Source organism: Pleurodeles waltl, chromosome 4_1 (genome assembly GCF_031143425.1).
Source record: "Pleurodeles waltl isolate 20211129_DDA chromosome 4_1, aPleWal1.hap1.20221129, whole genome shotgun sequence".
In the NCBI taxonomy this organism is placed as follows: domain Eukaryota; kingdom Metazoa; phylum Chordata; class Amphibia; order Caudata; family Salamandridae; genus Pleurodeles; species Pleurodeles waltl.
In genome coordinates, this window is record NC_090442.1 from 327,413,432 (window position 1) to 327,436,809 (window position 23,378).

General features: G+C 45.8%; 1 protein-coding gene across 2 annotated transcripts in view; it reads right to left on the reverse strand.

Annotated features, from left to right (window-relative positions):
• The window catches only part of ANO2 (anoctamin 2), a 1,564,866-nt gene that overhangs the window by 955,352 nt on the left and 586,136 nt on the right, over positions 1–23,378 (reverse strand). For both annotated transcript variants that reach the window (XM_069228438.1, XM_069228439.1), the window contains one exon: positions 15,666–15,721. In XM_069228438.1, coding sequence (XP_069084539.1) covers positions 15,666–15,721 — 56 coding nt within the window. The remainder of the gene's footprint in view (positions 1–15,665; positions 15,722–23,378) is intronic.

The window sequence follows — 23,378 nt, forward strand, 5'->3', positions numbered from 1 at the left end:
TATCACTTTTAGCACGAATAGCTATATCAAGAAAGTAAGAGAAGAACAAAATACAAAAACACAAATGATGCTCACCTCAAATACTTTTTTATAGTTATACTGCAGTGGCAAGGTTCAGTTGCAAAGCATTGCTGTTCCTCTAGGGCCACTGGAATTTTATTTGTATGTGATGATTGATTTTATTGATAGTGGTACTAGTCAGTCACACACAACCTGGACCAAGTTGTTACCACCCATGCATCATATTATAGCTAGGTAACCAATCCTAGCACTGACGGTAAGGAATAATTTTAAGCCAGAGCACCAACATATAATTAAAAGAAGGAAAAGAGAACTTTATTTTTCAAAAGGATTTAATTGATAGTGAAATCTAACACACAATTTCTGTGTTCAAAAAATGTGCCTGCAATAATTCCTGCAATTATTGAGCAAGGCATATAAGCATGTAAGCTACACAGTTAATACTTGACTATGCAACATAAATGGTGCCATACTGTAAGGTCGGGTAAGGTTACTCTCCAGCATGCTTTTGTAGAACTACAGTTGTAGCATGTAATGGGAACTTATAATCCCAATGGCCCTTCTCTTCTTGAACTCGCTTACCCATCTACTACGCTAAGTCCAAATTTAGATTATAGGCTTAGGCTGATAGTCTGGAAGATGGTACACAATTGGCGCATAACAGATATTCCATTTGCTGTATTACACCAGACAGTGCATAGAAGAATTTGATAAACTATAGTGCAGTGAATGGAATCTTTATTTAATTTGTCACAGAGTATTCCATCTGTCAAAATCTGTTTCAGGCCATAGTCAGACATTATACCCAGGCCTTCAACACAGAATATTCTCAATAATTTTGCAATGAATGATGAGATCACAACCATAGTTGTGTATGTGTGCAATGTGTGTGTTGTACCAGTGTGTCCCCAGCCATGTATTACACCACTGAGGACCCCACATATGCATGTAACAGTAATTTTAAATAATTACTGTAGCATGTATATCCCTGCAGTGGCCCTGAGCTCCTGTGCAGTACCCACTCAATGTATCCTGGCAATGCAGCATCCCTACCTTTGAGTCCAGGGGCAAACGGGTCATGTTTTCTCCATGGGTCGGTGGCAGCAGTGATGGCAGGTGTTATCCATTCATGACCAGTCAGATGGGGGTTGAATTGGGTAAAAAGGTGAGTTGTCAGCCCTTCTGCCCCCAAACCGCCAACTTAAACATTGAGGTCGGACCCCCACTTTTTTATTGGTGGTAAGGCGCACTCAAAAATATGCACAGTGGGAAAGGTATCTGGGGTGCTGCTCAAGCCAGAAGAAAACCCCACCTCCAGAAATAAGGTTCTAAAAATAGAATCTAAGAATATAGATGGCCATCAATACAAATTTATATTTATCAGAATATTATCCAATGCATATCCTTTTTGCTTTTTATAGTACTCCAAAAATATTTACAGAAATACAGGATAATCATCTAACACTTAGAACAAAGAGACCACCCTGACTGATAAAGAAGCAAATATCATTCTTCAACAACCATACCATTCATATGCACACATCACTCCATAAAACACTACAAAGCCACCCCCACTGCAAGAAATACAATGAAAAAAGATGAAGAAAGAAACAAATAATGTATTCAGCAAAACATAATATACAGAAAAACACCACTGCTTATTGGGTACACTAATGGGGTAGTAACATTAATGTATAACCAAAACACCTATTACTCAAAACTCAATGTTCATATGTTGTCATATTCATTTCTTCCATGACACATGGGTCTATTCATAGACAGGTAATCAGGATCAGCAATAATACAATGTAGGGCAACCTTTGAAAAGAAAACCACTACACTGAATCATAGCGTGGGGATTTGCATCAGCAGTCATCCGTATCAAGACTGCTGATGCACGTTTTGGTGCTTGTGACCAGCAAGCAATTCACCTTTCGCAGGGCATACTCAAATATGGCATAAAGATAAAAACACTACATGGAGCCAAAGGGTCCTAGTGCCGGAATCGTCTACAAAGAGAGAAAAATCTAAACCAATAAAACGACACAGCCTCAATGTGGTAACCTTACCTCCAAACCACAAATGCAGGCAAAGAAATGAAAAGTGCCAATAAAGTCAAACAAAAAACTTGAGCACCCAACAGAAAACTTTCACCCTCGCCATGCACAGTTTTCTCATCAATAATTTTATCGCAAATGTTGCGGTGATAATATCAAAGATGCCATAGGAGGTGTCATCAATAATAAAATATGTGAAGTAATTCGCTGTGCATGGCGAAGGCATGAGTTACAGTTACCTTAGGGTATGAGTTATAGTTAGTTGAAATAATTCTAACTATAACTGCTGAAGTTCTATGGTTTTGTATGAGTAAATTCAGAACCTATATATAACGCCTGTGTAACCTTTGTTTTTTTCCAGTGAATTTCTATGTTTTTTAAATGTAAAAGTAATTTAATTACTACACATTAACCCAAGCACAACCACGCACGCCCTTTGGCCGTGCATGGCAAGGATTGGAAACAGGCCAGGCCCTGCAGCCAAGCCCTTATAACCACCCAACCCCGTGCAATGCATGGCCTTTGGCTGTGTACAGGGGGGTTGACCACAGGGCCTGCCTCTGTCAATAGATCTGTTAGTGGGTGCGTGAGTGTCTGAGTGAGTCTCAAAGTGGGTGTGTGAGTCTCTGAGTGGGTCTGAGTGGGTGCATGAGTCTCAGTGGAGTTTGAGTGGGCACATGAATCTTTGCGTGCATGTATGAGTGAATGCATTAGTGTATGAATGAGTCTGTGAATGTTTTGTTATTTTTTTTGCATATTCATGTTTAATCTCGATTAATCTTGATTAATTGCAAATATCACGCATAATGAAGAAAAATCATGTAAAACTCATAATTAGACCCTCAAACACCCCAATAACCCCTGGGGCAGGGTAACGCATGACCCCTTATGCTACATTTCATTTGGTTTTTTGAGGCCCAGGGACCTTCTCCCAGGGCCTTCAAATGGTGGCCGCAAGTTTCTGTTCAGGATGTGGCCAGCCAATTACAGCGGTTTTATGTGCGTGCACATTTGTGAAAATTTGTGCATTTTTGTGAATTATTTGCTAACTTAGATATACAAATTTAGTTTCCCTTTAATATCTCAAAAACTACTGAACAGATTTACAGCAAACATCCAAAAGCACAATCTGCATACTGACAGCTAGCGTTCTGCCACATTTGGTGTAATTCCGTCCAGTGGTTCATGCTGTAGTTGTGTTCAAAGGTCCTATGGGAATTAACATGGGAAACATAACTTTTTTGACCCCCCTTTTTCTCAGCCCCCACTTGACGGATCACCCTGAAACATTCAATGTTCAAAAAGAACCAAAGGGGCACTATTTTGGGAAAATAACGTGAACATTCGTCAAACAGTGTCAACAGGCAAGTCAAAAAACACTTTTTCTATGGAAACATGGTCCTAACTATAACTACCTAATGCCGACCGTCACTAGGTTTTATATATATTTACTGAAACTTACCTTACCTGTGATCATGTTACCTGAAAAAAATATAAGATTTTTTAAAAACAAAATTACCCTGACACCCAGCAGGTCGAGCAGGTCCTGTTCCTGGTTGAGGGCATCTGTCCAGTATGCCCGTCAGCCACTGCTGGGTGTAAGTGATTCCAGTGCTGCATCACACACACAGCTGCATTCACCCTCTAAGCAGCTGACGCTCCACCATGCGTGGGAGGTGGGGCTGAACCTAAAAAATGAGTGCTGCCACCTTTGCCCTGCTAACGATGGGGCGAGGCCATGTCCCAACTCTTCAGCTCTGCCCGCATGGGGTGCGGGTGGTGCCCGTGTTGCCTTCTTTTGCTATAGAGACTAGAGTGAGATTCGAGAAGGAAGAAGAGGGCTGGAGCTAAAAAACAGGAGAAGGGCAGACAGGATAGGCCAGAAAAGGAATAGGGGTTAAATAGAGTACTGAAAATTGACAAAATGCTAAGAAACTAAGTAAAAAATGTTGGGATTGAGGAATAGGAAAGAGTAGATGGGTTTGGATGACTCTAGATATAAAACATTAATGCAGCTGCCAAGGAAAGACAGAAGCAGGCAAAACAAAATTGCTGCACACTTGCAGACTACGTTGTGCCGTTTCACAATGATTTCTTTTTTATTCCATGGAGCAAAACTCCACAAGCTCTTCCCAAGGCCTAATGAAAACCTTAGCCTGAAGTGCTCCTCTCACCGAGTTTATCATAGATGCTAATTGCTAGAGGTTGAGAACAGCATCTTTAGTTTGTCTAGTCTGAAAAAGTTACCTCCAATAAGCAAACAGAAAAGAAAACAAGGGCATTGCTTTCTGATTGTGGGACCCTGGAACTAAATGTGCAGACTACAGGGTGACAAAGTCTAACAAAAATAATGGTGTATGTAGCACATTCTCATCTTAGAGGACTATGGCCCTCATTACAACCCTGGCGGTCAGTGTTAATGCGTCGGTAATACCCCCAACAGGCCGGCAGTAAAAAAAAGTGGGATCACGACCACGGCAGAAACTGCCATCATGGACAGACACTTTAACACTCCGACTGCCACGGTGGTAGCAACCAACATCGCAGCGGTCACCACCACCAGACACGCAGAAGACAATGTACCGCCCACCCCATTACAACCCGCCAATCTGGGGGGGCACCTCAGCTGGAAGATGGAATAACGCCACTGCTCCTTGAGGGGGCTCCATGCCCACAGCAATGTCCTGGGGAGTGCAAGGCCACAGTCTCTCAAGTCTCTCATGTGGGGGGTTTGCCCACTGCTTGGTCCTGGGGAGTGTAAAGCCACAGTCTCTCAAGTGGGTGGTTTGCCCACTGCTTGGTCCTGGGGGGTGTAAACCCTCAAGTGGGTGGTTTTCCCACTGCCTGGTCCTGGGGAGTATAAAGCCACAGTCTCTCAAGTGGGTGGTTTGCCCACAGCTTGGTCCTGGGGAGTGCAAGGCCACAGTCTCTCAAGTGGATGTCTTTCTCCACAGGTTCTGAAGGGGGCTTTGTGCCCAGTGTGCTTCATCCTGCCAAGGATTGGATGAGTGGATGCCTTTCTCCACTGGTTCTGGAGGGGGCTTGGTGCCCAGTCTGCTTCATCCTGCCAAGGCTTGGGTGAGTGGATGCCTTTCTCCACTGGTTCTGGAGGGGCCTTGGTGCCCAGTCTGCTTCATCCTGCCAAGGATTAGGTGAGTGGATGCCTTTCTCCACTGGTTCTGGAGGGGGCTTGGTGCCCAGTGATGCAGCACATGGGGTGTGGCAGTTCACATTCCCTCACCTGGGTGTCTGAGGCACGAGATGCGCAGGGGACAGGTAGCAGGAAAGTCCATGGAGGCAGGGCCAGACTCCATCCTGCTGCGACTAAGGCTGCAAGCTGGTGGTTGTTGCAGTGCTGGCCCTAGTGCAGGTGCTGCCAGTGGTGGAGGGAGGCATCAGCCCTTCTCCTGCAGCCTCGGATGGCTGGCCACTGTGGATGCTGCTGCTGACAGTAGTGATGGCAGCAGCAGGTGCAGGTGGTGGTGCAGGTGGCGGTGCTTGTGGCAGGGATGTTGGGACCTTGGCACTGGCAGCTGCAGTTTTGGAGGAGGCCTTGCATGCTGTCCCCTTTTTCACCTTGACAGGTGGAGGAATGATATGATCCTTTGCAGGGGTCCGTGGCACACTGGCTGGCCTGACGGGTGCTCCCTTGAAGCCTCTGGGAGTTGCAGGTACCACAGTGGACGCCAACTTGGTGGCTGAGGTGCTGGCCTGGGTTCTGGACACCCTTGCCCGAGGGGAAGGACGGGGGGGAAGGGACAGGGAACAGGTCAATGTTTGCCAGGAATAGTTTTTTAGACACACTGGGGCGGAAGATGGAGAGGGTTTGGGAGTGGAGGAAGAGGGAGTGGTTGTAGGAGGTGTCTTTCTGCTGAGTTTGGGTGAAGGTGCATGGGCTGGATGCTGTTATGAGGTGGATGGCTGTTGGGTGGGTGGGTGCTTGCATTTGTGTACTTTGGGAGGACGGGTCACAGACACACTGGGGAAGGGCACAGGAGACGTGTGCATGGTGACTGCCAGTGAGGGGTGTGCTGTGATGGGCATGCTGGTGATGAAGGTAGTGGATGAGGATGTAGTACATGCAGGTTTGACTGGAGACGATACTGGGAGGGAGGTGGACGAAGAGGAGGAGGAGGACACAGTCTAGGCAGTGGATGTTGGTGTGTCTGCATGGGTATGATGTTTGTGTGAGTGCCTATGAGATGAAATGTGGTGCTTATGTTTGCCTGAGCCTGTATTGAATGGTTGAATGCTGGTCTGAAGGTGTGCCTGGGATAGGCTAGTGTTGAGAGGATTGGGTCTGGGTAGAGGAAGTTGGAGGGGGGAGGCTAGACACAGGGACAAGAGCTGCCATCAGTGCTGAGATCAGAGCCTGAAATGCTCTCTGTTGGGCCTCTACGCCAGAGTGAATGCCCTCCAGGTATGCATTTGCTTGTTGCAAATGTCCTGGTACACCCTGGATGGCATTCAGTATAGTTGACTGCCCAACAGAGAGGGATCTCAGGAGGTCAATAGCCTCCTCACTGAGGGCAGCAGGGCTGACTGGGGCAGGGCCTGAGGTGCCTGGGGTGAGGGAGATGCTCACCCTCCTGGGTGAGCGGGCACGGGAAACACACTGAGGGCTGCTGGGAGGGTGGTGCTGGTAGGGGGGGTGGCGGCTGTACCTGTTGTTGGGGTGGGCACAGAGATCTCCGCCACCACCAGGGAGCTTCCATCAGAGGATGAGTCGCTGTCTGTGGTCTCCCCTCCTGTCCCCGTCATGGTGCTCCCCTTGCACTCCTTCCCACTGGTGCCCTCACCCTCAGTGGATTCGGCCTCATGGGCAATGTGGGATGCGGCTCCCTCCGTCGCCGGTGCCTCTGCTCCTCCGCCAGATGATGCTAATGCACACAAGGACAAGGTGACAAAACAAAAAGGGGGGGAGAGACAGAGGATACACTTGGTCAATGCCAGCAATACCACTACCGTTGGCATACACAACACACAGGGAGCAGCCCTATGCACTAGGCCATGCCCAACCATTTACTAAGACAGTCACCAGCCCATGGGGTTTAATGCCTAACGCTAGTAGCTGCACACCTGAAACCCACAGGACCCTGGCCAGGAGTAGATGGCCGCCAACATATTGGGGTAGGAGTGATTCTGAGCCTGCCCAACAAGGGAACTACCCTGTCATGTTCGGCCTGGCCTAGGGGCACCCACAGCCCACATCCCCCACCCGGGTAGCGCCTAATGCGTGCAAAGTCAGGTTTCAGATTCTGTACTCACCCCCTCGTGGCTGCTGTGATGCCTTCAAGTGCCCATCCAACTCTGCATAGGCCACCGCCAGGATGCAGAACATCAGGGGGGTCATAGTGTGACTGGCACCCCTTCCTCGTTGGGGGGTCAGCCCCAGCTGGGCCTCCGCTGTCTTCTTTGCCCAGCAGCGAAGGTCCTCCCACATCTTGCGGCAGTGGGTGCTCCGCTGTCAAAGACCCCCAGGGTCCACACCTCCTTGGCCATGGCACACCAAATACCCTTTTTCTGGTGGGCGCTGACCTGCAGGGAAAAGACAGCAGAAAAGGGAATTATTCACCCGTCCGGACCGTCATACTCATTGCCCACCAGATCCCACACATCCCCTGATGCACATACATTGACCACCTTACATGCTGTTTTCTGGCCACGACCCTTCTGCCCCCCCCCACTTGTGGCTTACACACACAGCAGTCCATACATTCATGGCCCACGTATCATGCTCATAGTGTACTTACCTGTTTGTCTGGAGGACCGTAGATTAACGTGTACTGGGGTAGGACCCCATCCACCAGTTTCTCCAACTCCTCCGCAGTGAAGGCAGGGGCCCTTTCCCAAGACACATGAGCCATTGTTGCTTCCAGACACAGATCACAGCAGTGTAGGTCCTCTCCTGTTGAAGGCCAGGTAGCAAGTGAGTGATTATATATAAAATGGCAATGACGTCTGCGGCGGTGTGTACCGTCACCGCCGGCATACATCGCCAATGGCTCCTGGAACCCATGGGGCTCAATGATAACCAATGTGAATTTGTACGGCGGTCATCGACCGCCTACCGTGACGGCGCACAACACCAGCACAATTACCTCATTTCCACTTGTCCCTCCTCACAGGTCAGGCACCCGCCATTTCAGGGTGGCACAGGACATGGCACCTAACTGCGTCTCAGCAGACATTGGCACATCAACGGACTCTCGAGTTCACATACTGTTTCTGTAACGTCAACAATTCGTCATCAGTGCAATATAAGTGTGAATTTGACCCTCTGCTCACTGTTCTCTTCCATAGGCTTCAACCGCTGAGGCAGAATTGAAGATGGTGGCATCCTCTGGTGTACAGACCCCTGGTGGACCTAGCGACAATGGAGGACGGACAAATTATCATTACCTACAGACTTCATCGTGCCACAATCCAAGAACTGTGTGCCCAATTGGAGCCACTCTGCTATTCGCCAACCCACAGGTATTCCCCCTCTAGTGCAGGTCCTGTCTGTGCTCCATTTCCTGGCAAGTGGTTCCTTCCAAACAACAGTGGCCATGGCATCAGGGATGTCTCAGCCACTGTTCTCTAACATGTTGACCAGAGTGTTGTCTGCCCTGCTGAAACACATGTGCAGCTACATCGTGTTCCCCCAGGTGGAGGATTTGGCCACAGTGAAAGCTTTTATGCCTTGGGACATATCCCCAACATCATTGGTGCCATTGATGGTACACATGTGGTATTTGTCCCCCCCCCCAGAGAAATGAACAAGTTTGCAGGAAAAGAAAAAGCTATCACTCAATGAATGTCCGGATGGTGTGTTTGGCAGACCAGTACATCTCCCATGTGAATGCCAAATTTCCTGGGTCTGTGCATGTCGCCTTTATCTTGAGAAACAGTAGCATCCCATATGTGATGGGCCAACTCCAGAGGCCCCGGGTGTGGCTAATAGGTGAGCCAAAGGCTCCACATAATATGAGTAGGTGTCTGGGGATGGGGGTGTCCCTAAGGGTTAGTGTGTGTCTAACAGTTGTCCCTCGATATTTGCAAGTGACTCTGGTTACTCCAACCTCTCATGGCTACTGACCCCAGTGAGGAATGCCAGGACAAGGGCAGAGGAACGATACAATGAGGCACATGGGCGTACAAGGAGGATTATAGAAAGAACCTTTGGCCCCCTGAAGGCCAGGTTCCGGTGCCTCCATCTAACAGGTGGATCCCTGTACTACTCACCCAAGAAAGTGTGCCAGATCATCGTTGCATGTTGCATGTTGCAGAACCTGGCCTTGAGATGCCAGGTGCCTTTTCTGCAGGAGGATGTGCCTGGAGATAATCTTGTGGCAGCGGTGGAGCCTGTGGACAGTGATGAAGAGGAGGCAGAGGAAGAAGATGTTGACAACAGAACCAATATTATTCGGCAGTACTTCCAGTGACACACAGGTAAGACACTGTAACTTCACTTAACATTTCAGTTATAAGTTGGACATTGTACAAGGCAGCCTGTTTCCCTATGTCTAAGGACACTGACTGTACCCTTTGGCATCTCCATTTTCAGATCTCTGTGCCCCACTCTGGCTCCTGCTATGTGGTACTGCTGCCCACCAGAGGTCATCCTAAAGTATATTTCACTGTACTTTTGAGTTGCAATGCTTTGATAATGTTGTACTAATACATATTTGAATAATTCGACTCCAGATTGGTATTTGTTCCAAGGCTGTTTATTTAGGTGCTCATAAGTAGAGCGGGTGGTGCAAGGTGCTGGGCTGATGGTGGAAGGAAGTTCAGGGTAGAGTCCTGTCTCTTGGTATCACAGGTGAATTGTCCCATGGGGCATAGGAAGGGGAGTAATGGCAGTTCAAGGTGGACAGGGTGACAGTGTGGGACACAAGGGTGACAATCAGGCAAGTCTTATTTCCTGGCAGGGGTCTTGGCAATGTTCTCTGTCTTCTGCCTGGATCACAGAGACTGTTTGCGGGGTAGTTCTCCTTCTGCAGGGGGTGGGGTGCTGGTGGCCTGTTGGTCCTGTGGGGTGCCTCCTGTCCATTAGCGCCGGCGGAGGTGGAAGGATGTTCCTCAGTTTGGCTGGTGTCAGACACCCGTTGTTGTGCCACTGCCTCCCTCATGGTCTTGCCCAGGTCTGCCAGCACCCCTGCAATGGTGACCAGGATGGTGTATATTTTTGTTAGGTCCTCCCTGATACGCAGGTACTGTCGCTCCTGCAGCCGCTGGGACTCCTGCAGCTTGGCCAGTATCTGGCCCATCGTATCCTGGGAATCATGGTATGCTCCCAGGATGCTGGAGAGTGCCTCGTGGAGAGTGGGTTCCCTGGGCCTGTCCTCCCCCTGTTGCACAGCAGTCCTCCCAGCTTCCCTGTTGTACTGTGCCTCTGTCCCCTGAACCGTGTGGCCACTGACAATGACCCCTGTCCCTGGCCATCCTGGGTTTGTGGGGTTGCCTGGGGTCCCTGTAGTGGTGGACACACTGCTGATTGACGTGTCCTGGCGACAGTGGCATGGGCCCGCTGGGTGTGTGCTGTGGTGGTGTTCCCTGAGGGGGGAGGCTCTGTGGTGGGTTGCGACTGTGGCAGGGTAACCGACTGTCCAGAGTTCCCGGATGGGCCAGGTTGGTCATTGAGATCCAGACGTGCAGAGCTGCTGTCGTCACTGTGGGCCTCTTCTGTGGGGGGACTGGATGTAGCTGGCACCTCCTCTCCGGTGACGTTGAGTATGGGTCCTGTGGGGATGCAAATGCAGTGTTATTGTATCTGCGTGGGCCATATTGTGCATGGGTGTGTTTCCTTCTATGATTATGATTTCCCTGTCAGCTTGGCCTTGTGTGAGTGGTGATTTACTGGGCATGCTGTGGTGATGGGTATTCATGCAGGTCTGTGATGGGGGGTCCATGCATTGGTGGTGCATGCAGGGCTTGGTATTGGGATGGGTGGGTTGTGATGGTGTGGTATATGTGAGGTGATGGGGTGATGGGAGTGAGGGTAAGGGGGGGGTATGTGATGGCATGCAGGTAGGGTGGGGGATATAATAGTAAAGATATGACTTACTAGAGTCCAGTCCTCCTTCTACTCCTGCGAGGCCCTCAGGATGCATGATCGCCAAGACTTGCTCCTCCCATGTTGTTAGTTGTGGGGGAGAAGGTAGGGGTCCATCGCCAGTCCTCTGTGCGGCTACCTGATGTCTTGCAACCGCGGTAGGCACCATACCTGTAGGTCGTTCCACCTCTTCCTGATGTCATCCCTTGTTCTGGGGTGCTGTCCCACAAGGTTGACCCTGTCCAATATTCTCTGCCATAGCTCCATCTTCCTAGCTATGGACGTCTGCTGCACCTGTGATCCGAAAAGCTGTGGCTCTACCCGGATGATTTCCTCCACCATTACCCTTAGCTCCTCCTCAGGAAACCTGGGGTGTCTTTGGGTTGCCATGGATGTGGTGCGAATGATATGTGTGAGGATGTGTTGGGTGATGTGTGGGGTGATGTGTTGTGGTGTATGCTGTGATGTGCGTGGATGGTGTATGGGTGATGGTGTTCTGTGACTCTGATTGAGTGGGTGCTCTCTTGCCTTGTCTCTCTTTGTGTGCTATCCTTTTTATTGTTGCTGTAAGGGGTTGTGGGTAATGTGGGTGTGTGTTTTATAGTGGTGTGAGTGTGTGGGTGTGGTGTGTGTATATGTGTCAGGTGTGTGTAGTTTGAATTGTCCAATGTGGTGGTGTTTTGTAAATGTGTGTGTATTTTGAGCGCGGCGGTGTGTCCTGCCAATGGTTTACCATGTTTGAAAGACTGCCGCTGTGATTCGTGGGTCGTGATACTGTGGGCATATTCCTGTTGGCGTAACGGTGTGGGTTTTGCTATCGCCAGTTTATCACTGACCTTTGGGGTGGAGGAGTTGTGTGGGTATCTGTATAGTGGTGGATTTCTCAGTGTGGGTCATAATACCCGTAGCGGAATACCGCCTCAGTCACGGTATGTTTGTGGCCGTCAGCATGGCAGTAGGCGGCACTTACCGCCAGGGTTGTCATGAGGGCCTACATGTAAAAAGTCATCATTAGTAAATGATGTCAAGTAAACGAGGAAATCTAAAATGGAAACTAAACACTGGCCTTACAAAACAGAACAAGAGTAGGAAGGCTTGTAAATAATGTGAAGTACCTGAAAAAGGAAAGTTCATAGAATAGATAACCATGGATGTCATTTAGAGGGGTTGTGTCTGTTACCTCTGGATTACCCCTTTGAACCGCTGGCACAAACTTTTTAACCCCTAGCCTGAGGTAGCGAAATCAATGCCAAGAAGAAAGGGGTGATTTAGTATTATGGGTGTCGGGCCTCCACCGTCCCTGTTTTCTGTACATTACCCACAACAATAATAGGTAAAACATAATCTATTATTCAATGTTTGCATGGGAAAAATGCAGCACTTAGAGCTGGAATAGAACCTTTGTTGGCAGTGGATATCAATAAAATAAAATTATTTTAAATATATGTTGTTTGCACGCACGTGGTTCAGAGTGTTTGTGCAAGACGGAATGTATATGAGTGAAAATTTGTGAATGACAGTTCATGAGATTCAGTGTTAGTAAGTATAAGTAGGTGAGCATGAGTGAGAAAAAGACTGCAAGGAAGTAAACTAGAATGAATAAGAATGAGTGTGAAGGAATGTGAATGACAATGTGTATGAGAAAGTGAATGACAGTGTAACTATGAGAATAAGTGAGCCTGAGTGCAAGTGAGTGGGAACATATCAGTATGTCACAGGATGAGTGAGACAGAATGAGCGAGAGTGTGGTGCAATGCTTGAGAGTCTCCCCTTGGTCCTGGCACACTATAGACAATTCTTGGATAGCAGAGGTGCCCATAGCACGGTATTGGTACTGGCATAACGGAGGAATATCGTTGCATGACATGCACCTGTGACAAAATACTGGAACTGGCATACTAGTAGTAATACTTGGCATGAGCAACAAGGATGGTAAAATGCTGGCATCGGCATACTGGAGGAAATTCTTCACAAGGCAATCCATGGCAAAACGCTGGCCCTGCACAATAAATATGATTCTTGCCATAAGGAAGGATAGGCATGGCATATGGGACAGGGGAATCCATGACAAAATGCTGGCTCCATACTAGAACTAATTTTTGACTAACAGTTACTCATATCATATGGACTGCGCTAATAGCAAAAATCCTATTGAATATTGTATGTAATATTTGGCCTACATGGGTCATCATAGCACAATTTAAAAAAATTGGGTCAATTCCTGTGGAACATCAAGTGTCATTAGTTTGGCATACCATAAACAGACTTGAATACCTGATGAGTGCCCTTTCACAGCATAAATGTATGTGAAAATGGTACTTTAAAATGCGATATTCAACCTAGTTTTTCATACTTTTCTTGGGGAAAACCCCTGATCCCCAGGTACAAGAGGTCAAGCTTGCATGCTCACTATAATTCAGGGGATGTATTTATTACGCCCCAGTACTTTCAAAGACCATCATCCTCCAAGGCAAGAGCAAGGTCATCAGTGACTTGATGGACATTGTTTACTTTCAAACACACAAAAGGTTATGGGTGGAATGCCTGCAATAAGTTTAATCAATGGCAATTGCTCTGATAGCATTTTAACCCATCATTGTTTTGCCCACCATACCATATCAGTTTGGACCAAGCCATATTAAAATCAGTCTTGACCCTGCTTCTATAGTAACAGTTGAGTCCAAATGGCCAGGCCAGGTCCTCCTTGACCAAGAGCACAAGCAACCCAAGACCAGTTTCAACCTGATTGCGGCTCTTCAATCCTCTGTAGCTTGGTTTTAGGGGCACAGTGATTACGGGGCTCACACCTGGGCATACCCATGGCCACTTAGAGCATTAAATCAAAAACATAAAAGGTGTTGATATAAATGTTAACCATTGCCAATTGCTTGTGATAACATTCCAATCAATCATTCTTTTGCACATCATGCCACTGTTCCAATACGAACATTCCAGCCAAACTGCCACAGCAACACCAGTCTTGGGTTGCTTCTGTTCTGGTTCAGGGAGGCGGTGACCTGGCTGCTTGTGCACCACTGTCCCTTTTGAAACAGGGTCAAGACTGATTTGCATATGGTGGGGTCCAAACTGAGGTGCATATTTGATACAAGAACGGTGGGATGGAATGCTACACAGAGCATTTTCCAGTGGTTAGTCATATTGCAATCACAGTCATTAGTCAAGTTAAATATTGTGATGTCATCAGGGTTGTGGTCACGTGACATCACATCCCATCAAGATTCAAGATGCTGTCACTTCCTGTGATATCAATAAGGTCAAAGGGTGTGCAGTGTCACAGCTGTCAACCCAGGCACTTAGAAGAGAAAGAGGCAGAGGACGGCAAATGATATCGAAAGATAGGAAGATTATAGAAAAGAATTGTAGCCTTGGAAAGGATAAGTAACAGAAAATACAGAAACATTCAGAAAGGTTTACTTCAAGTGAGCACTATGGAATGAGACCACCAAGCAATGATTTTCAAAGTAGAATGAGACCAAGAACTGAACTTTGTGAAACACCGAGAGAGGATTAATCAGTGAAGGGGTTAATTCTGATGGAAACAGACCTCAAAATATGACAACATTCTCATAACAGCAGAGGTGGTACTTTTTGCTTCTTCAAGGCTTGGTTGGAATTTTTGTGATGAGACGTCACCTTCCTCACATCGGATGATATTTCGTAAGTAACTGCTCTCTTACAGAGAAGCAGTGGCGGCCCGTCCTTTAGGGCGGAGGGGCCACACCCCCCACCCCATGAAGAGTGTCTGTCTGGCTGAACAAAGGTCAGCCTGACAGACACTCTTCATGCTCAGGTCAGGCAGGTGTATGTATGTGTGTTATGTTTTACATTGAATGTTTGGTGCGCGTGTGCATGTTTGAGTGTTATGAGTGTTGTTAATGGATGTGCGTGCGTGCGTGTGTGTGTGAAAGAATGAATGTGTGTGATCTTGTAAAATGAATGTTTGGTGCGTGCGTGCATGTTTGAATGGAATGAGTGTTGTTAATGGATGTGCGTGCGTGCGTGTGTGAAAGAATGAATGTGTGTGATCTTGTAAAATGAATGTTTGGTGCTAGCGTGCATGTTTGAATGGAATGAGTGTTGTTAATGGATGAGCGTGCGTGCATGCGTGTCTGTGTGTGAAAGAATGAGTGTGTGTGTGTGTGTGTGTGCCCTGGCCGCCCCCCTCCCTCCCAAAGATGCCGGCCGCCACTGCAGAGAAGGCTCTTTCAAGTACTTTTTGTCTAACTTACCTATTGTATTTTCATAGCTGAACAATACCAAAATACTATAGCTTGACTGGCTGATGGCTATCTGCCAGGAAGAATTTATAACTACAAGTTGAGATAAGCTTCATTACAATTACAGCTGATTTTTCTTCTACTTTGCGTCATTATATAAACTGAGAATATCATATGTTAAATCTTCTGCATACTGTCAGCCTGGAAAGAACCTAGGTATTAAATATTCACAGAGGGCTTATTCTTTGCCATTTTAACGAAGAAACAAAATAGAATACATTCTTGATTAAAAAAGAGTCCCATACTTACATCATGAAGGGGATAAGCTGCCTCATAGACGTTATTTGCTATTAATGTGGTAATACCTAGGGGGAAAAAGATTATCATTAACCATGTACATTTAAATAGAAAGGGTTTTCACTAACATTCCCATTTTCTGCTATGGACTCGATACAAAGTAACATAGGTTGATGTGCAGTGATATCATATGGCCAGAAGCAATGTCTCAGACTGGTAACTCAAACCCAAACACGCTATTGCAAGTTAATCTCCAAGGAATGTGGTTTAATAGTCCAGCACCATTTTTCCAGTTGAAATTACTCATGGAATTCCCAATACTGTAGGAAATAAATCTAAGTAATAAATCTAAGTAAGTGGTAAATGCAGAGACCATAGGGGAAAGTCAAGAGGCAGGGGAAGGTGAGATGTGGAAGTCTCAGTGGCCATAGAAGGATATGTCTTTGCAGGGAGAATATTACATGTTCCTCACAAGCTGTAGAAGATGGTCAGGCAAGACTCAGGTTTAGGGTTGGGCAGCACCTACATTCCCAGCACAAAGTGACTTTACTGGGCAGATATTTTGGCTGGTAAAAGCAGGCCTGTTGGTTACACACCCAGGAAACATCGGTCTAATTATAACTCGTGAGGCGGAATCAGTGAGAAATTGGATTGTTAGTTGGGAAAGGGGGGTTGTGAGCTCTTCTCAAGCAACAGTCATAATCCTTCCCAAGGTGAAGTGCAAAATTCAATAATTTAACAGGTGCTTAACCCTCTGGTAGTTTGACACAAAAGCATTCAGGCTTAACTTTGAGGCAATGTGTAAAGTTTTTATGCAACACACAAGCAGAAATAAAGTGAAAACACACCAGAACAATCCCACACCAATCTAGATAATAGAGCACGTTTTAATTTAAAAAAATGATACCAGATGACAAAAATCCAATCAGTAAAACTGGAGATATGCAATTTCAAAGTCCTAAGTAAAAGTAGTGCCAAACAGTGTCAAGCACCAATTGTGGTTATCTGGTCATGAAAGGACCACCAGAAAGTCACCATTTCAAGCTGACTTGAGTGGGAAGTCCTGCATCACACTGCATCAAGTTGCGTTGATTCTGATGGGGCCACTGACGATCAGGAGGTGCAAAGTGCTGCACCGAGTTACATAATGCTGCATTAGTTCCAAAGAGTCGACCAATCAAGAGCAAAGAGGTGCTGCAAGGCAAGGTCTTTAGTAATTATGTGTTGCGCTGCATCGATTCCAATGAGGCTGCCAACCAGGAGCTGCGAGGTGCTGTGATGTGAGGTCCTTCGTCAAAATGCATTGCATTTTGTTGGTTCCAAAGAGGTCGCCAATCAGGAGCAATGAAGTAGTGCAATGTGACGCCCTGCATTGTGTTGCTTCAAGTTGTGTCACATCACATCGTGTTGTGTCGGTTATGAGGGAACCCACAGTCGGGCCAGGAGGAACTCTCTGAAGTCTGTAACACTTACTGGGAGAAAGACACAAAGGCCATTTACCAAGTACACCTAATCGTTTGGCCCGGAAACCAGGCCGCAAGCACCAAATAGTTAGGACATGAAAATGTCAACTTTTTAGCTCGGGCCTTAAAGATCGAGTGTGGTGACCTGTGTCCACATTGCAATCACTGATGTAGCTCTTGATTCTTCAGTGAACAGCATTGTCTACTGGTTCTGAGTTCTGAGGAGAACCTTTAATTTCTTGGTGGATTCGAAACGCACCAACTTCATTCACCAGAGCGCGGCTTAAAAACATAAAAGTACATGCCCAACTGTTTAAATCCACTGCGCCCTGCCCAATGGGCTGCTTAGGGCCTACCCTAGGGGTGTCATATGTATTTAAAGGGATGCTTTAGTCCTGGCAAAAGGTTTATTTTGCCAGGGCGAAATGACTGTTTAAAAGTGCACGCTGGATGACATGGGAGGCATGAGACATGTTTTAAAGGCTATTTATTGGTTGGCACAATAAGCACCACATTCCCACTAGTAGCTTTTCCTACTGGATACATGTAGTACCGCTTTACTAAGGACTTACAAGTAAATCAAATGCCCTGATTGAGTGTAACTTTACCATGAGCACAAGCACTTTAGCACCGGTTAGCAGTGGTAAAGTGTACAGAGTCCTAAAACCAACAAAACAAGAGGGGTGAATGTAAACGGTTTTGGGTGACCCTGCAGAGAGGACCAGGACCAACAGAATCCAGCAAGGATACTGCTGTGTCCAACTTGTAAACACTCCCTATGTGTGATAACTTTTTTGCTTTGGAATAGAAGAACGGTAGACATCCATTTGGAAGTGAGAAGCAAATATATTGCAACAATTTGGGATTGGCATAAACAGCACATTTTATGTCTGTCTTTGATGTCAAATTCACTTTGAAGCTTGCAAAATCTGTCTCTGCAGTCTCACAAGTGGAAAGGATGGATTTTATTGCCAAACAAAAAAATTGTTTTAGTTTAGACAGCTTGTGCATGTACAGTAGAAAACTACCCCTGGGATGTACAGGTTTGAAAGCTGAATTTTACTAATAAATATTGACTGTATCCTGAATCATGAATCTGCCTAGAATTTGAATTAACATTGAAAAATAATATGCAACTCGAAATATGTGTCCACTTGAATGGCAGCCATCTAATATGTAATGATTTACTAAAGGCGTATTCATGTTTATTCAGAATTTATATGAATGCTAATTCTGCCGAACTGTGTCATATTAACGATTAAATGCTATGTACTTGATTGTTAACTATAGGCCTTAAGTTAGCGAGGTCTGGGCCTCATATTAAAATGAAATGTCTGAATAAAAGCATGAAATGTTTAGGAAAAATAAAGATGTATTGTTCTAACTGAAGAATGACCAAATCATAGCAGTAGCAAATGTTTTAACCTTTTAACCTTCTCATGAGTAAATGCTTGTAAAATCCTGTTGTTTTCAAACTATTACAAATGTTAACTTGAAGTGTGAGAAAGCGATGTTCCCTGGAGCCAACAATGCATGCACTGACTAAAGTAAAGATGGATACTAAAATGTTTCCTGACGAGTCGGACTATGTGCGCAGGAGAAGAGGAGCCAGTCATCAATGTGTGAAAGACTGTTTAGTTATATCTTAGATTCGCATTTCTAATTTTACTGGACTAATGGCTAATGTACAATTCTTTGACCAATGACAGAGTAGGAAGTGTTTTAGACGAATTTAACTTTATCTGACCGCACCAAAAGGTGTGAGCCCATTCTCTCGATTTCCTTCTCCCCGGTGAGGTTTATTCTCCTTTGATTCTTTTATTGAGAAAATTTCGATCTTTAACTTGATTGTTAAAAACATCTGATACTGAATGCTGATTCCTTAGACATTGCTTTCTAATAGTTCGGAGAGCTTAGAGTCCCCTATTCTGAACCATTTCCCTTTCACTATATGGTTGCTGATCGAACTGACGTCCAACTGACGAAGATAATTGCAGCTTTGGATCAATGAGAAGAGGCATAACAATGCTGATGTTTCCTGTTACGAATTTGTCTTTTGTTTCTAGGTACCAACTGCAATGGCTGACAGAGCCATAGTTAGATGTTTTACAAATTTATGTGACTAAAACGTTTTGCATGAAGCCCAAACATGTTATTCTAATCTGAGGTTAGTGAGGTTTATTACCTCAAACTAAACTGTATTGATGTTACTCAGTTGCTAAATTCAAAGGTATGTCATTTCCATTGCGCAGTTACTGAGTTTAGAGGGATTCGTTATTAATGCTTTAATCAAATTGATTCTTTAGAAGATTTGGTCAACCAGTGTTGTTTTTATATGTATATCATGTGGTTTTGTGACTAATTTACGTGATATTATCAATAATATCTAGGAAAATATATTTTCTAATTTATACTAAAGGTGTAGTTATTCATGACCAAATGGGTCATGGTGTGTGATAAGTTACTGACTCTAAAGGGTTTTACTGTTTATTTAATGATAATTATGATGTATTGGGCTTAGGGTTTGAACGTCTTCCATGCAGTTAAAAGGTACATCGAACCTCTAACGTGTCCCATTATCAACTAAAGATAAGAAACCAAATAAGGTCAGACGTGCTCACACAGGCATCCCACAGATTTGGTAATTGCCAGTCAGCAGCCAATAAAAATGGCGTTAAAACAAGGTTGAAATTAGGGTCAGACAGATTTATGGTGTTTCAGAAATCTGATTTGCCACACTGTAAAGTAATCACAGTAGGTCCCTTCTTTTAGAACAAATCCAATTTGCTGAAATAAGCCAATCAAGATAGCTGTGGGCCAAGTATCTGCAATTCATCTGCAGTCTGTTGCAGTCTGCCACTCTTGCAGTGGTCCACTGGGCTACTGCAGGATACTGCCTGCTAGTCACGGTTCTTTCAGTATGGGGCAAGGAGAATCCTATTCCCTGAAAAAAATATGATTTGTGCAAGGACTTGCATATCCCTATTGGCAACTGAAAATCAAATTCACTCAACCCTAATTTTAATAATTGTATCCCAGTTCTCACAGCCTTTCACTCAGCCTAAAATCTGCACCTTCCAGCTGTGACGACGTTAGAGAGCATCATATGCCAACCAAACAACTGATGAATATTACCATAAGGTGTTCGCCCTCCTCCCAAATAAACTTTACAAGTACTGTTCCATACTACAATTGAAGTGACCCCATATTATATCACACTATTTGGGTATGAAAGAAATATGAACGGCAATTTTGCTTGTAGTCATTGCAAAAAGCTTTCAAAACTATGATTATTGGAAAGCCCATGTTACATGAATCCCTCTGTTTGGCCTTGATAGTTTGCACTTTTTACATCTCGAATGCGATGGGCTGCTGACCTTCACTGCATATTCATTTTCTTAATTTATTATAACTGCAAGGCTATATTCATAGGCATTGTTGACTTTTGTGCAACTCAAACATCAAAATTCATAACGTGTACCTATTACACAAAAGTCTAACACCCCATGTGAGCCACATCAAAGCTTTCACCCTTCACTTGAGAAAGCAAACACTTTGAACATGGTCTGAGAAGCAGCAGCAGCCGCATCATGCCGTATTCCAGGACTCCCTGTTATAGAGCAATGAACCCCATTCTGTGTGTAAAATACTAATTTTGATATTAGATATTTCATCTTTTCTTGTTTTGTTTATAAAAAAATAAAGGCTAGCTTCGTAGTGTTCAAATTGAAAGCACGTAAGTTGTACATATTTGCAGGGGTAATATGGGCTATTTGGCTTGTGAGAATGCAGCTATATGCACTGGTAATTCCTTGCAGATTCAAACATTTACTTGTTTCTAAATTTGGTTTGGGAAGGTGTAGAAACACCTTTTTTGCATTTTATTAAGTATCCGAAATAAAGCGGGTTAGCCAAGAAGGAATTTCATTTAGTGTGCCACCTCAACAATGTTTTATGATATTAGTGCATGCAGGGGTGGATCCTTTGCCAGCATCGGCAGCTGCAAAACCTTAACAAGAAAACAATAATAAACTGTGTTTATTATCGTTTTCTTGTAAAGGGGCTGGGCCACGGGGGTTACGAGCAGTGAGGGGGAGTGCATTGCCCTCCCCCTCAGTGTGAATGCATGTTTGGCCGGCTGTCTCAGGCCAGCCAAACACACATGCGCAGTATGCTCTCTCCAGCCCGGCACTTTATTGCCAGGCTGGAGAGAGCAGTCACAGGCTCCCAGTCTGCCTGGGAGTGCCCTGGCAGGGTGCTCCCAGCCAATCCTAAACATCAGGATTGGCTGCAGGCCAGGCTGGGAGCCTTTGCCCACCTGCAGCAGAAGAGGAGACGGAGGAGCAGAGCGGCGTCGTGCAGGTAATTTTTTTTTTTAAATTCAATGCTTATTGTTTATTCCCCACTCCCCCGGGCACAGCCCCGCCCCTTGCACGCACTGTGACTGAGTATATGTCAGTCTTTTTGTATGCTAGGTGAAACCTAATGTCTTTAAGCTCCTGTCCAGGCTAGGCACCCTACAGGACACTGGTAATTAGGTTTTCCTATACCTTTTTGTGGTGCGTGGATCGAATGTGCAATGTAGATCTACATTCACTCTACATCACAAGACAGGGAGACAGGGAGAGGGAGGATTCGATGGGTGGTGGTTGAACTAGATGGTCGGTTGCCGACATTGCTGCTGTAAAGGACCACATATATTTATGCAAATAAAAGGATTGCTCTCACCCGACTGTCCCCGTCTTTACAATGGCGACGAGGTGGGCAGGAGCAATATTGATGCCTTAATCAGCGATCGCGTTTTCCTGTGTTGCTGTGCTCGGAGTTTTGGATGCTGGGTAGCCGTTCAAACAAGGATTGGGGACACGCTACCAGCGACGATCAAGAATGTGCTGCCACTTTTATCTGGAGTACTGTGGCAGTGTTTATGGGACAATGTAACTGGCTTTTAGTGGACCTGGAGCGGCAACGACTTGTGGAATTCTGGGTAGGAGTATGCCCAAATTCCTTTAGAGAGCACGCTACATAGTGTGTGGTGGTCATTTTGAGGAAGGTTGGGAAGGTTTCCTACCTTTCACCTTATTCTATGATGATAGGCACACCTTGTGCCTGCAATTCAGAAAAATATTTTCAAGTGCAAACAATTAGCAACGGTGATAGGCACACATTTGTGCTTGTTGAAGGTGCACAAATTTATAACTGTTACTGGAGCACCATTTTGCACCTATCCATAATTTTTTTTAAAAAAAGAATAGACATTTAGGCCCTCATTACAACCCTGGCGGTGGATGTTAAAGCGGCGGTAATACCGCCAACAGGCCGGCGGTAAAAAAAATGGAATCGCGACCATGGCGGAAACCGCCAACATAGACAGCCAGTTTAACACTCCGACAGCCACGGCGGTAGAAACAAACACCGCGGTGGTAACCGCCAACAGACAGGCGGAACACAATGTACTGGCCACTGTATTACAAGGCACTAATCTACCACCTTTTCTGGGGCGGTACCAATGCCATCAAAAGCACAGCGACAAGTCTTAGGAACGAAAACCACCCACCTTTCGACACCCTACGAGGAACCAGGATGCCATGGAGCCTGAACTTCAGGTGCTACCAATGTTGGTTTACCTTCTCATCTACCAGTAGCAGCTACGACGGCGGCGACGACCACAGTGAGTACTTCACCTAGCACACAGGGGAGGGGGGAGGAAAAAGAAAGTGACACACACATGCAACACGCAGCACCTACACCCCCACCCTCACCCACAACATCATACACACAAATACATGCTGCAACATTACATATACACCCTGTTACCCCCTGGAAGAACACAAGGACAAAAGGAAATGATTGTAACAAGTGTAATCATAGAAAATTCAGATATGGAAAAAGGTCTGTAACAGATCAGTATATACAAATATGTACCGCAACTAAACAAGTCCGGATAGTGTTCCAATCATTGTCTGTGGACCAGTGGTCCCAAAATGCATGGGCAAAGCCCACACATAATACCTGACTGTAAACTGAGAGAACACTGCTGGGGCATCAGGTCGAAAATAAACAGCCACCTCAGGGGGAAGGGGGGGCACCTCAGCCAGATGAAGGAACAACGCCACTGCTCCACGAGGGGGCTCCATGCCCACTGCTTGGTCCTGGGGAGTGCAAAGCCACAGTCTCTCAAGTCTCTCAAGTGGGTGGTTTACCCACTGCTTTATCCTTGGAAGTGCAAAGCCACAGTCTTTCAAGTCTCTCAAGTAGGTGG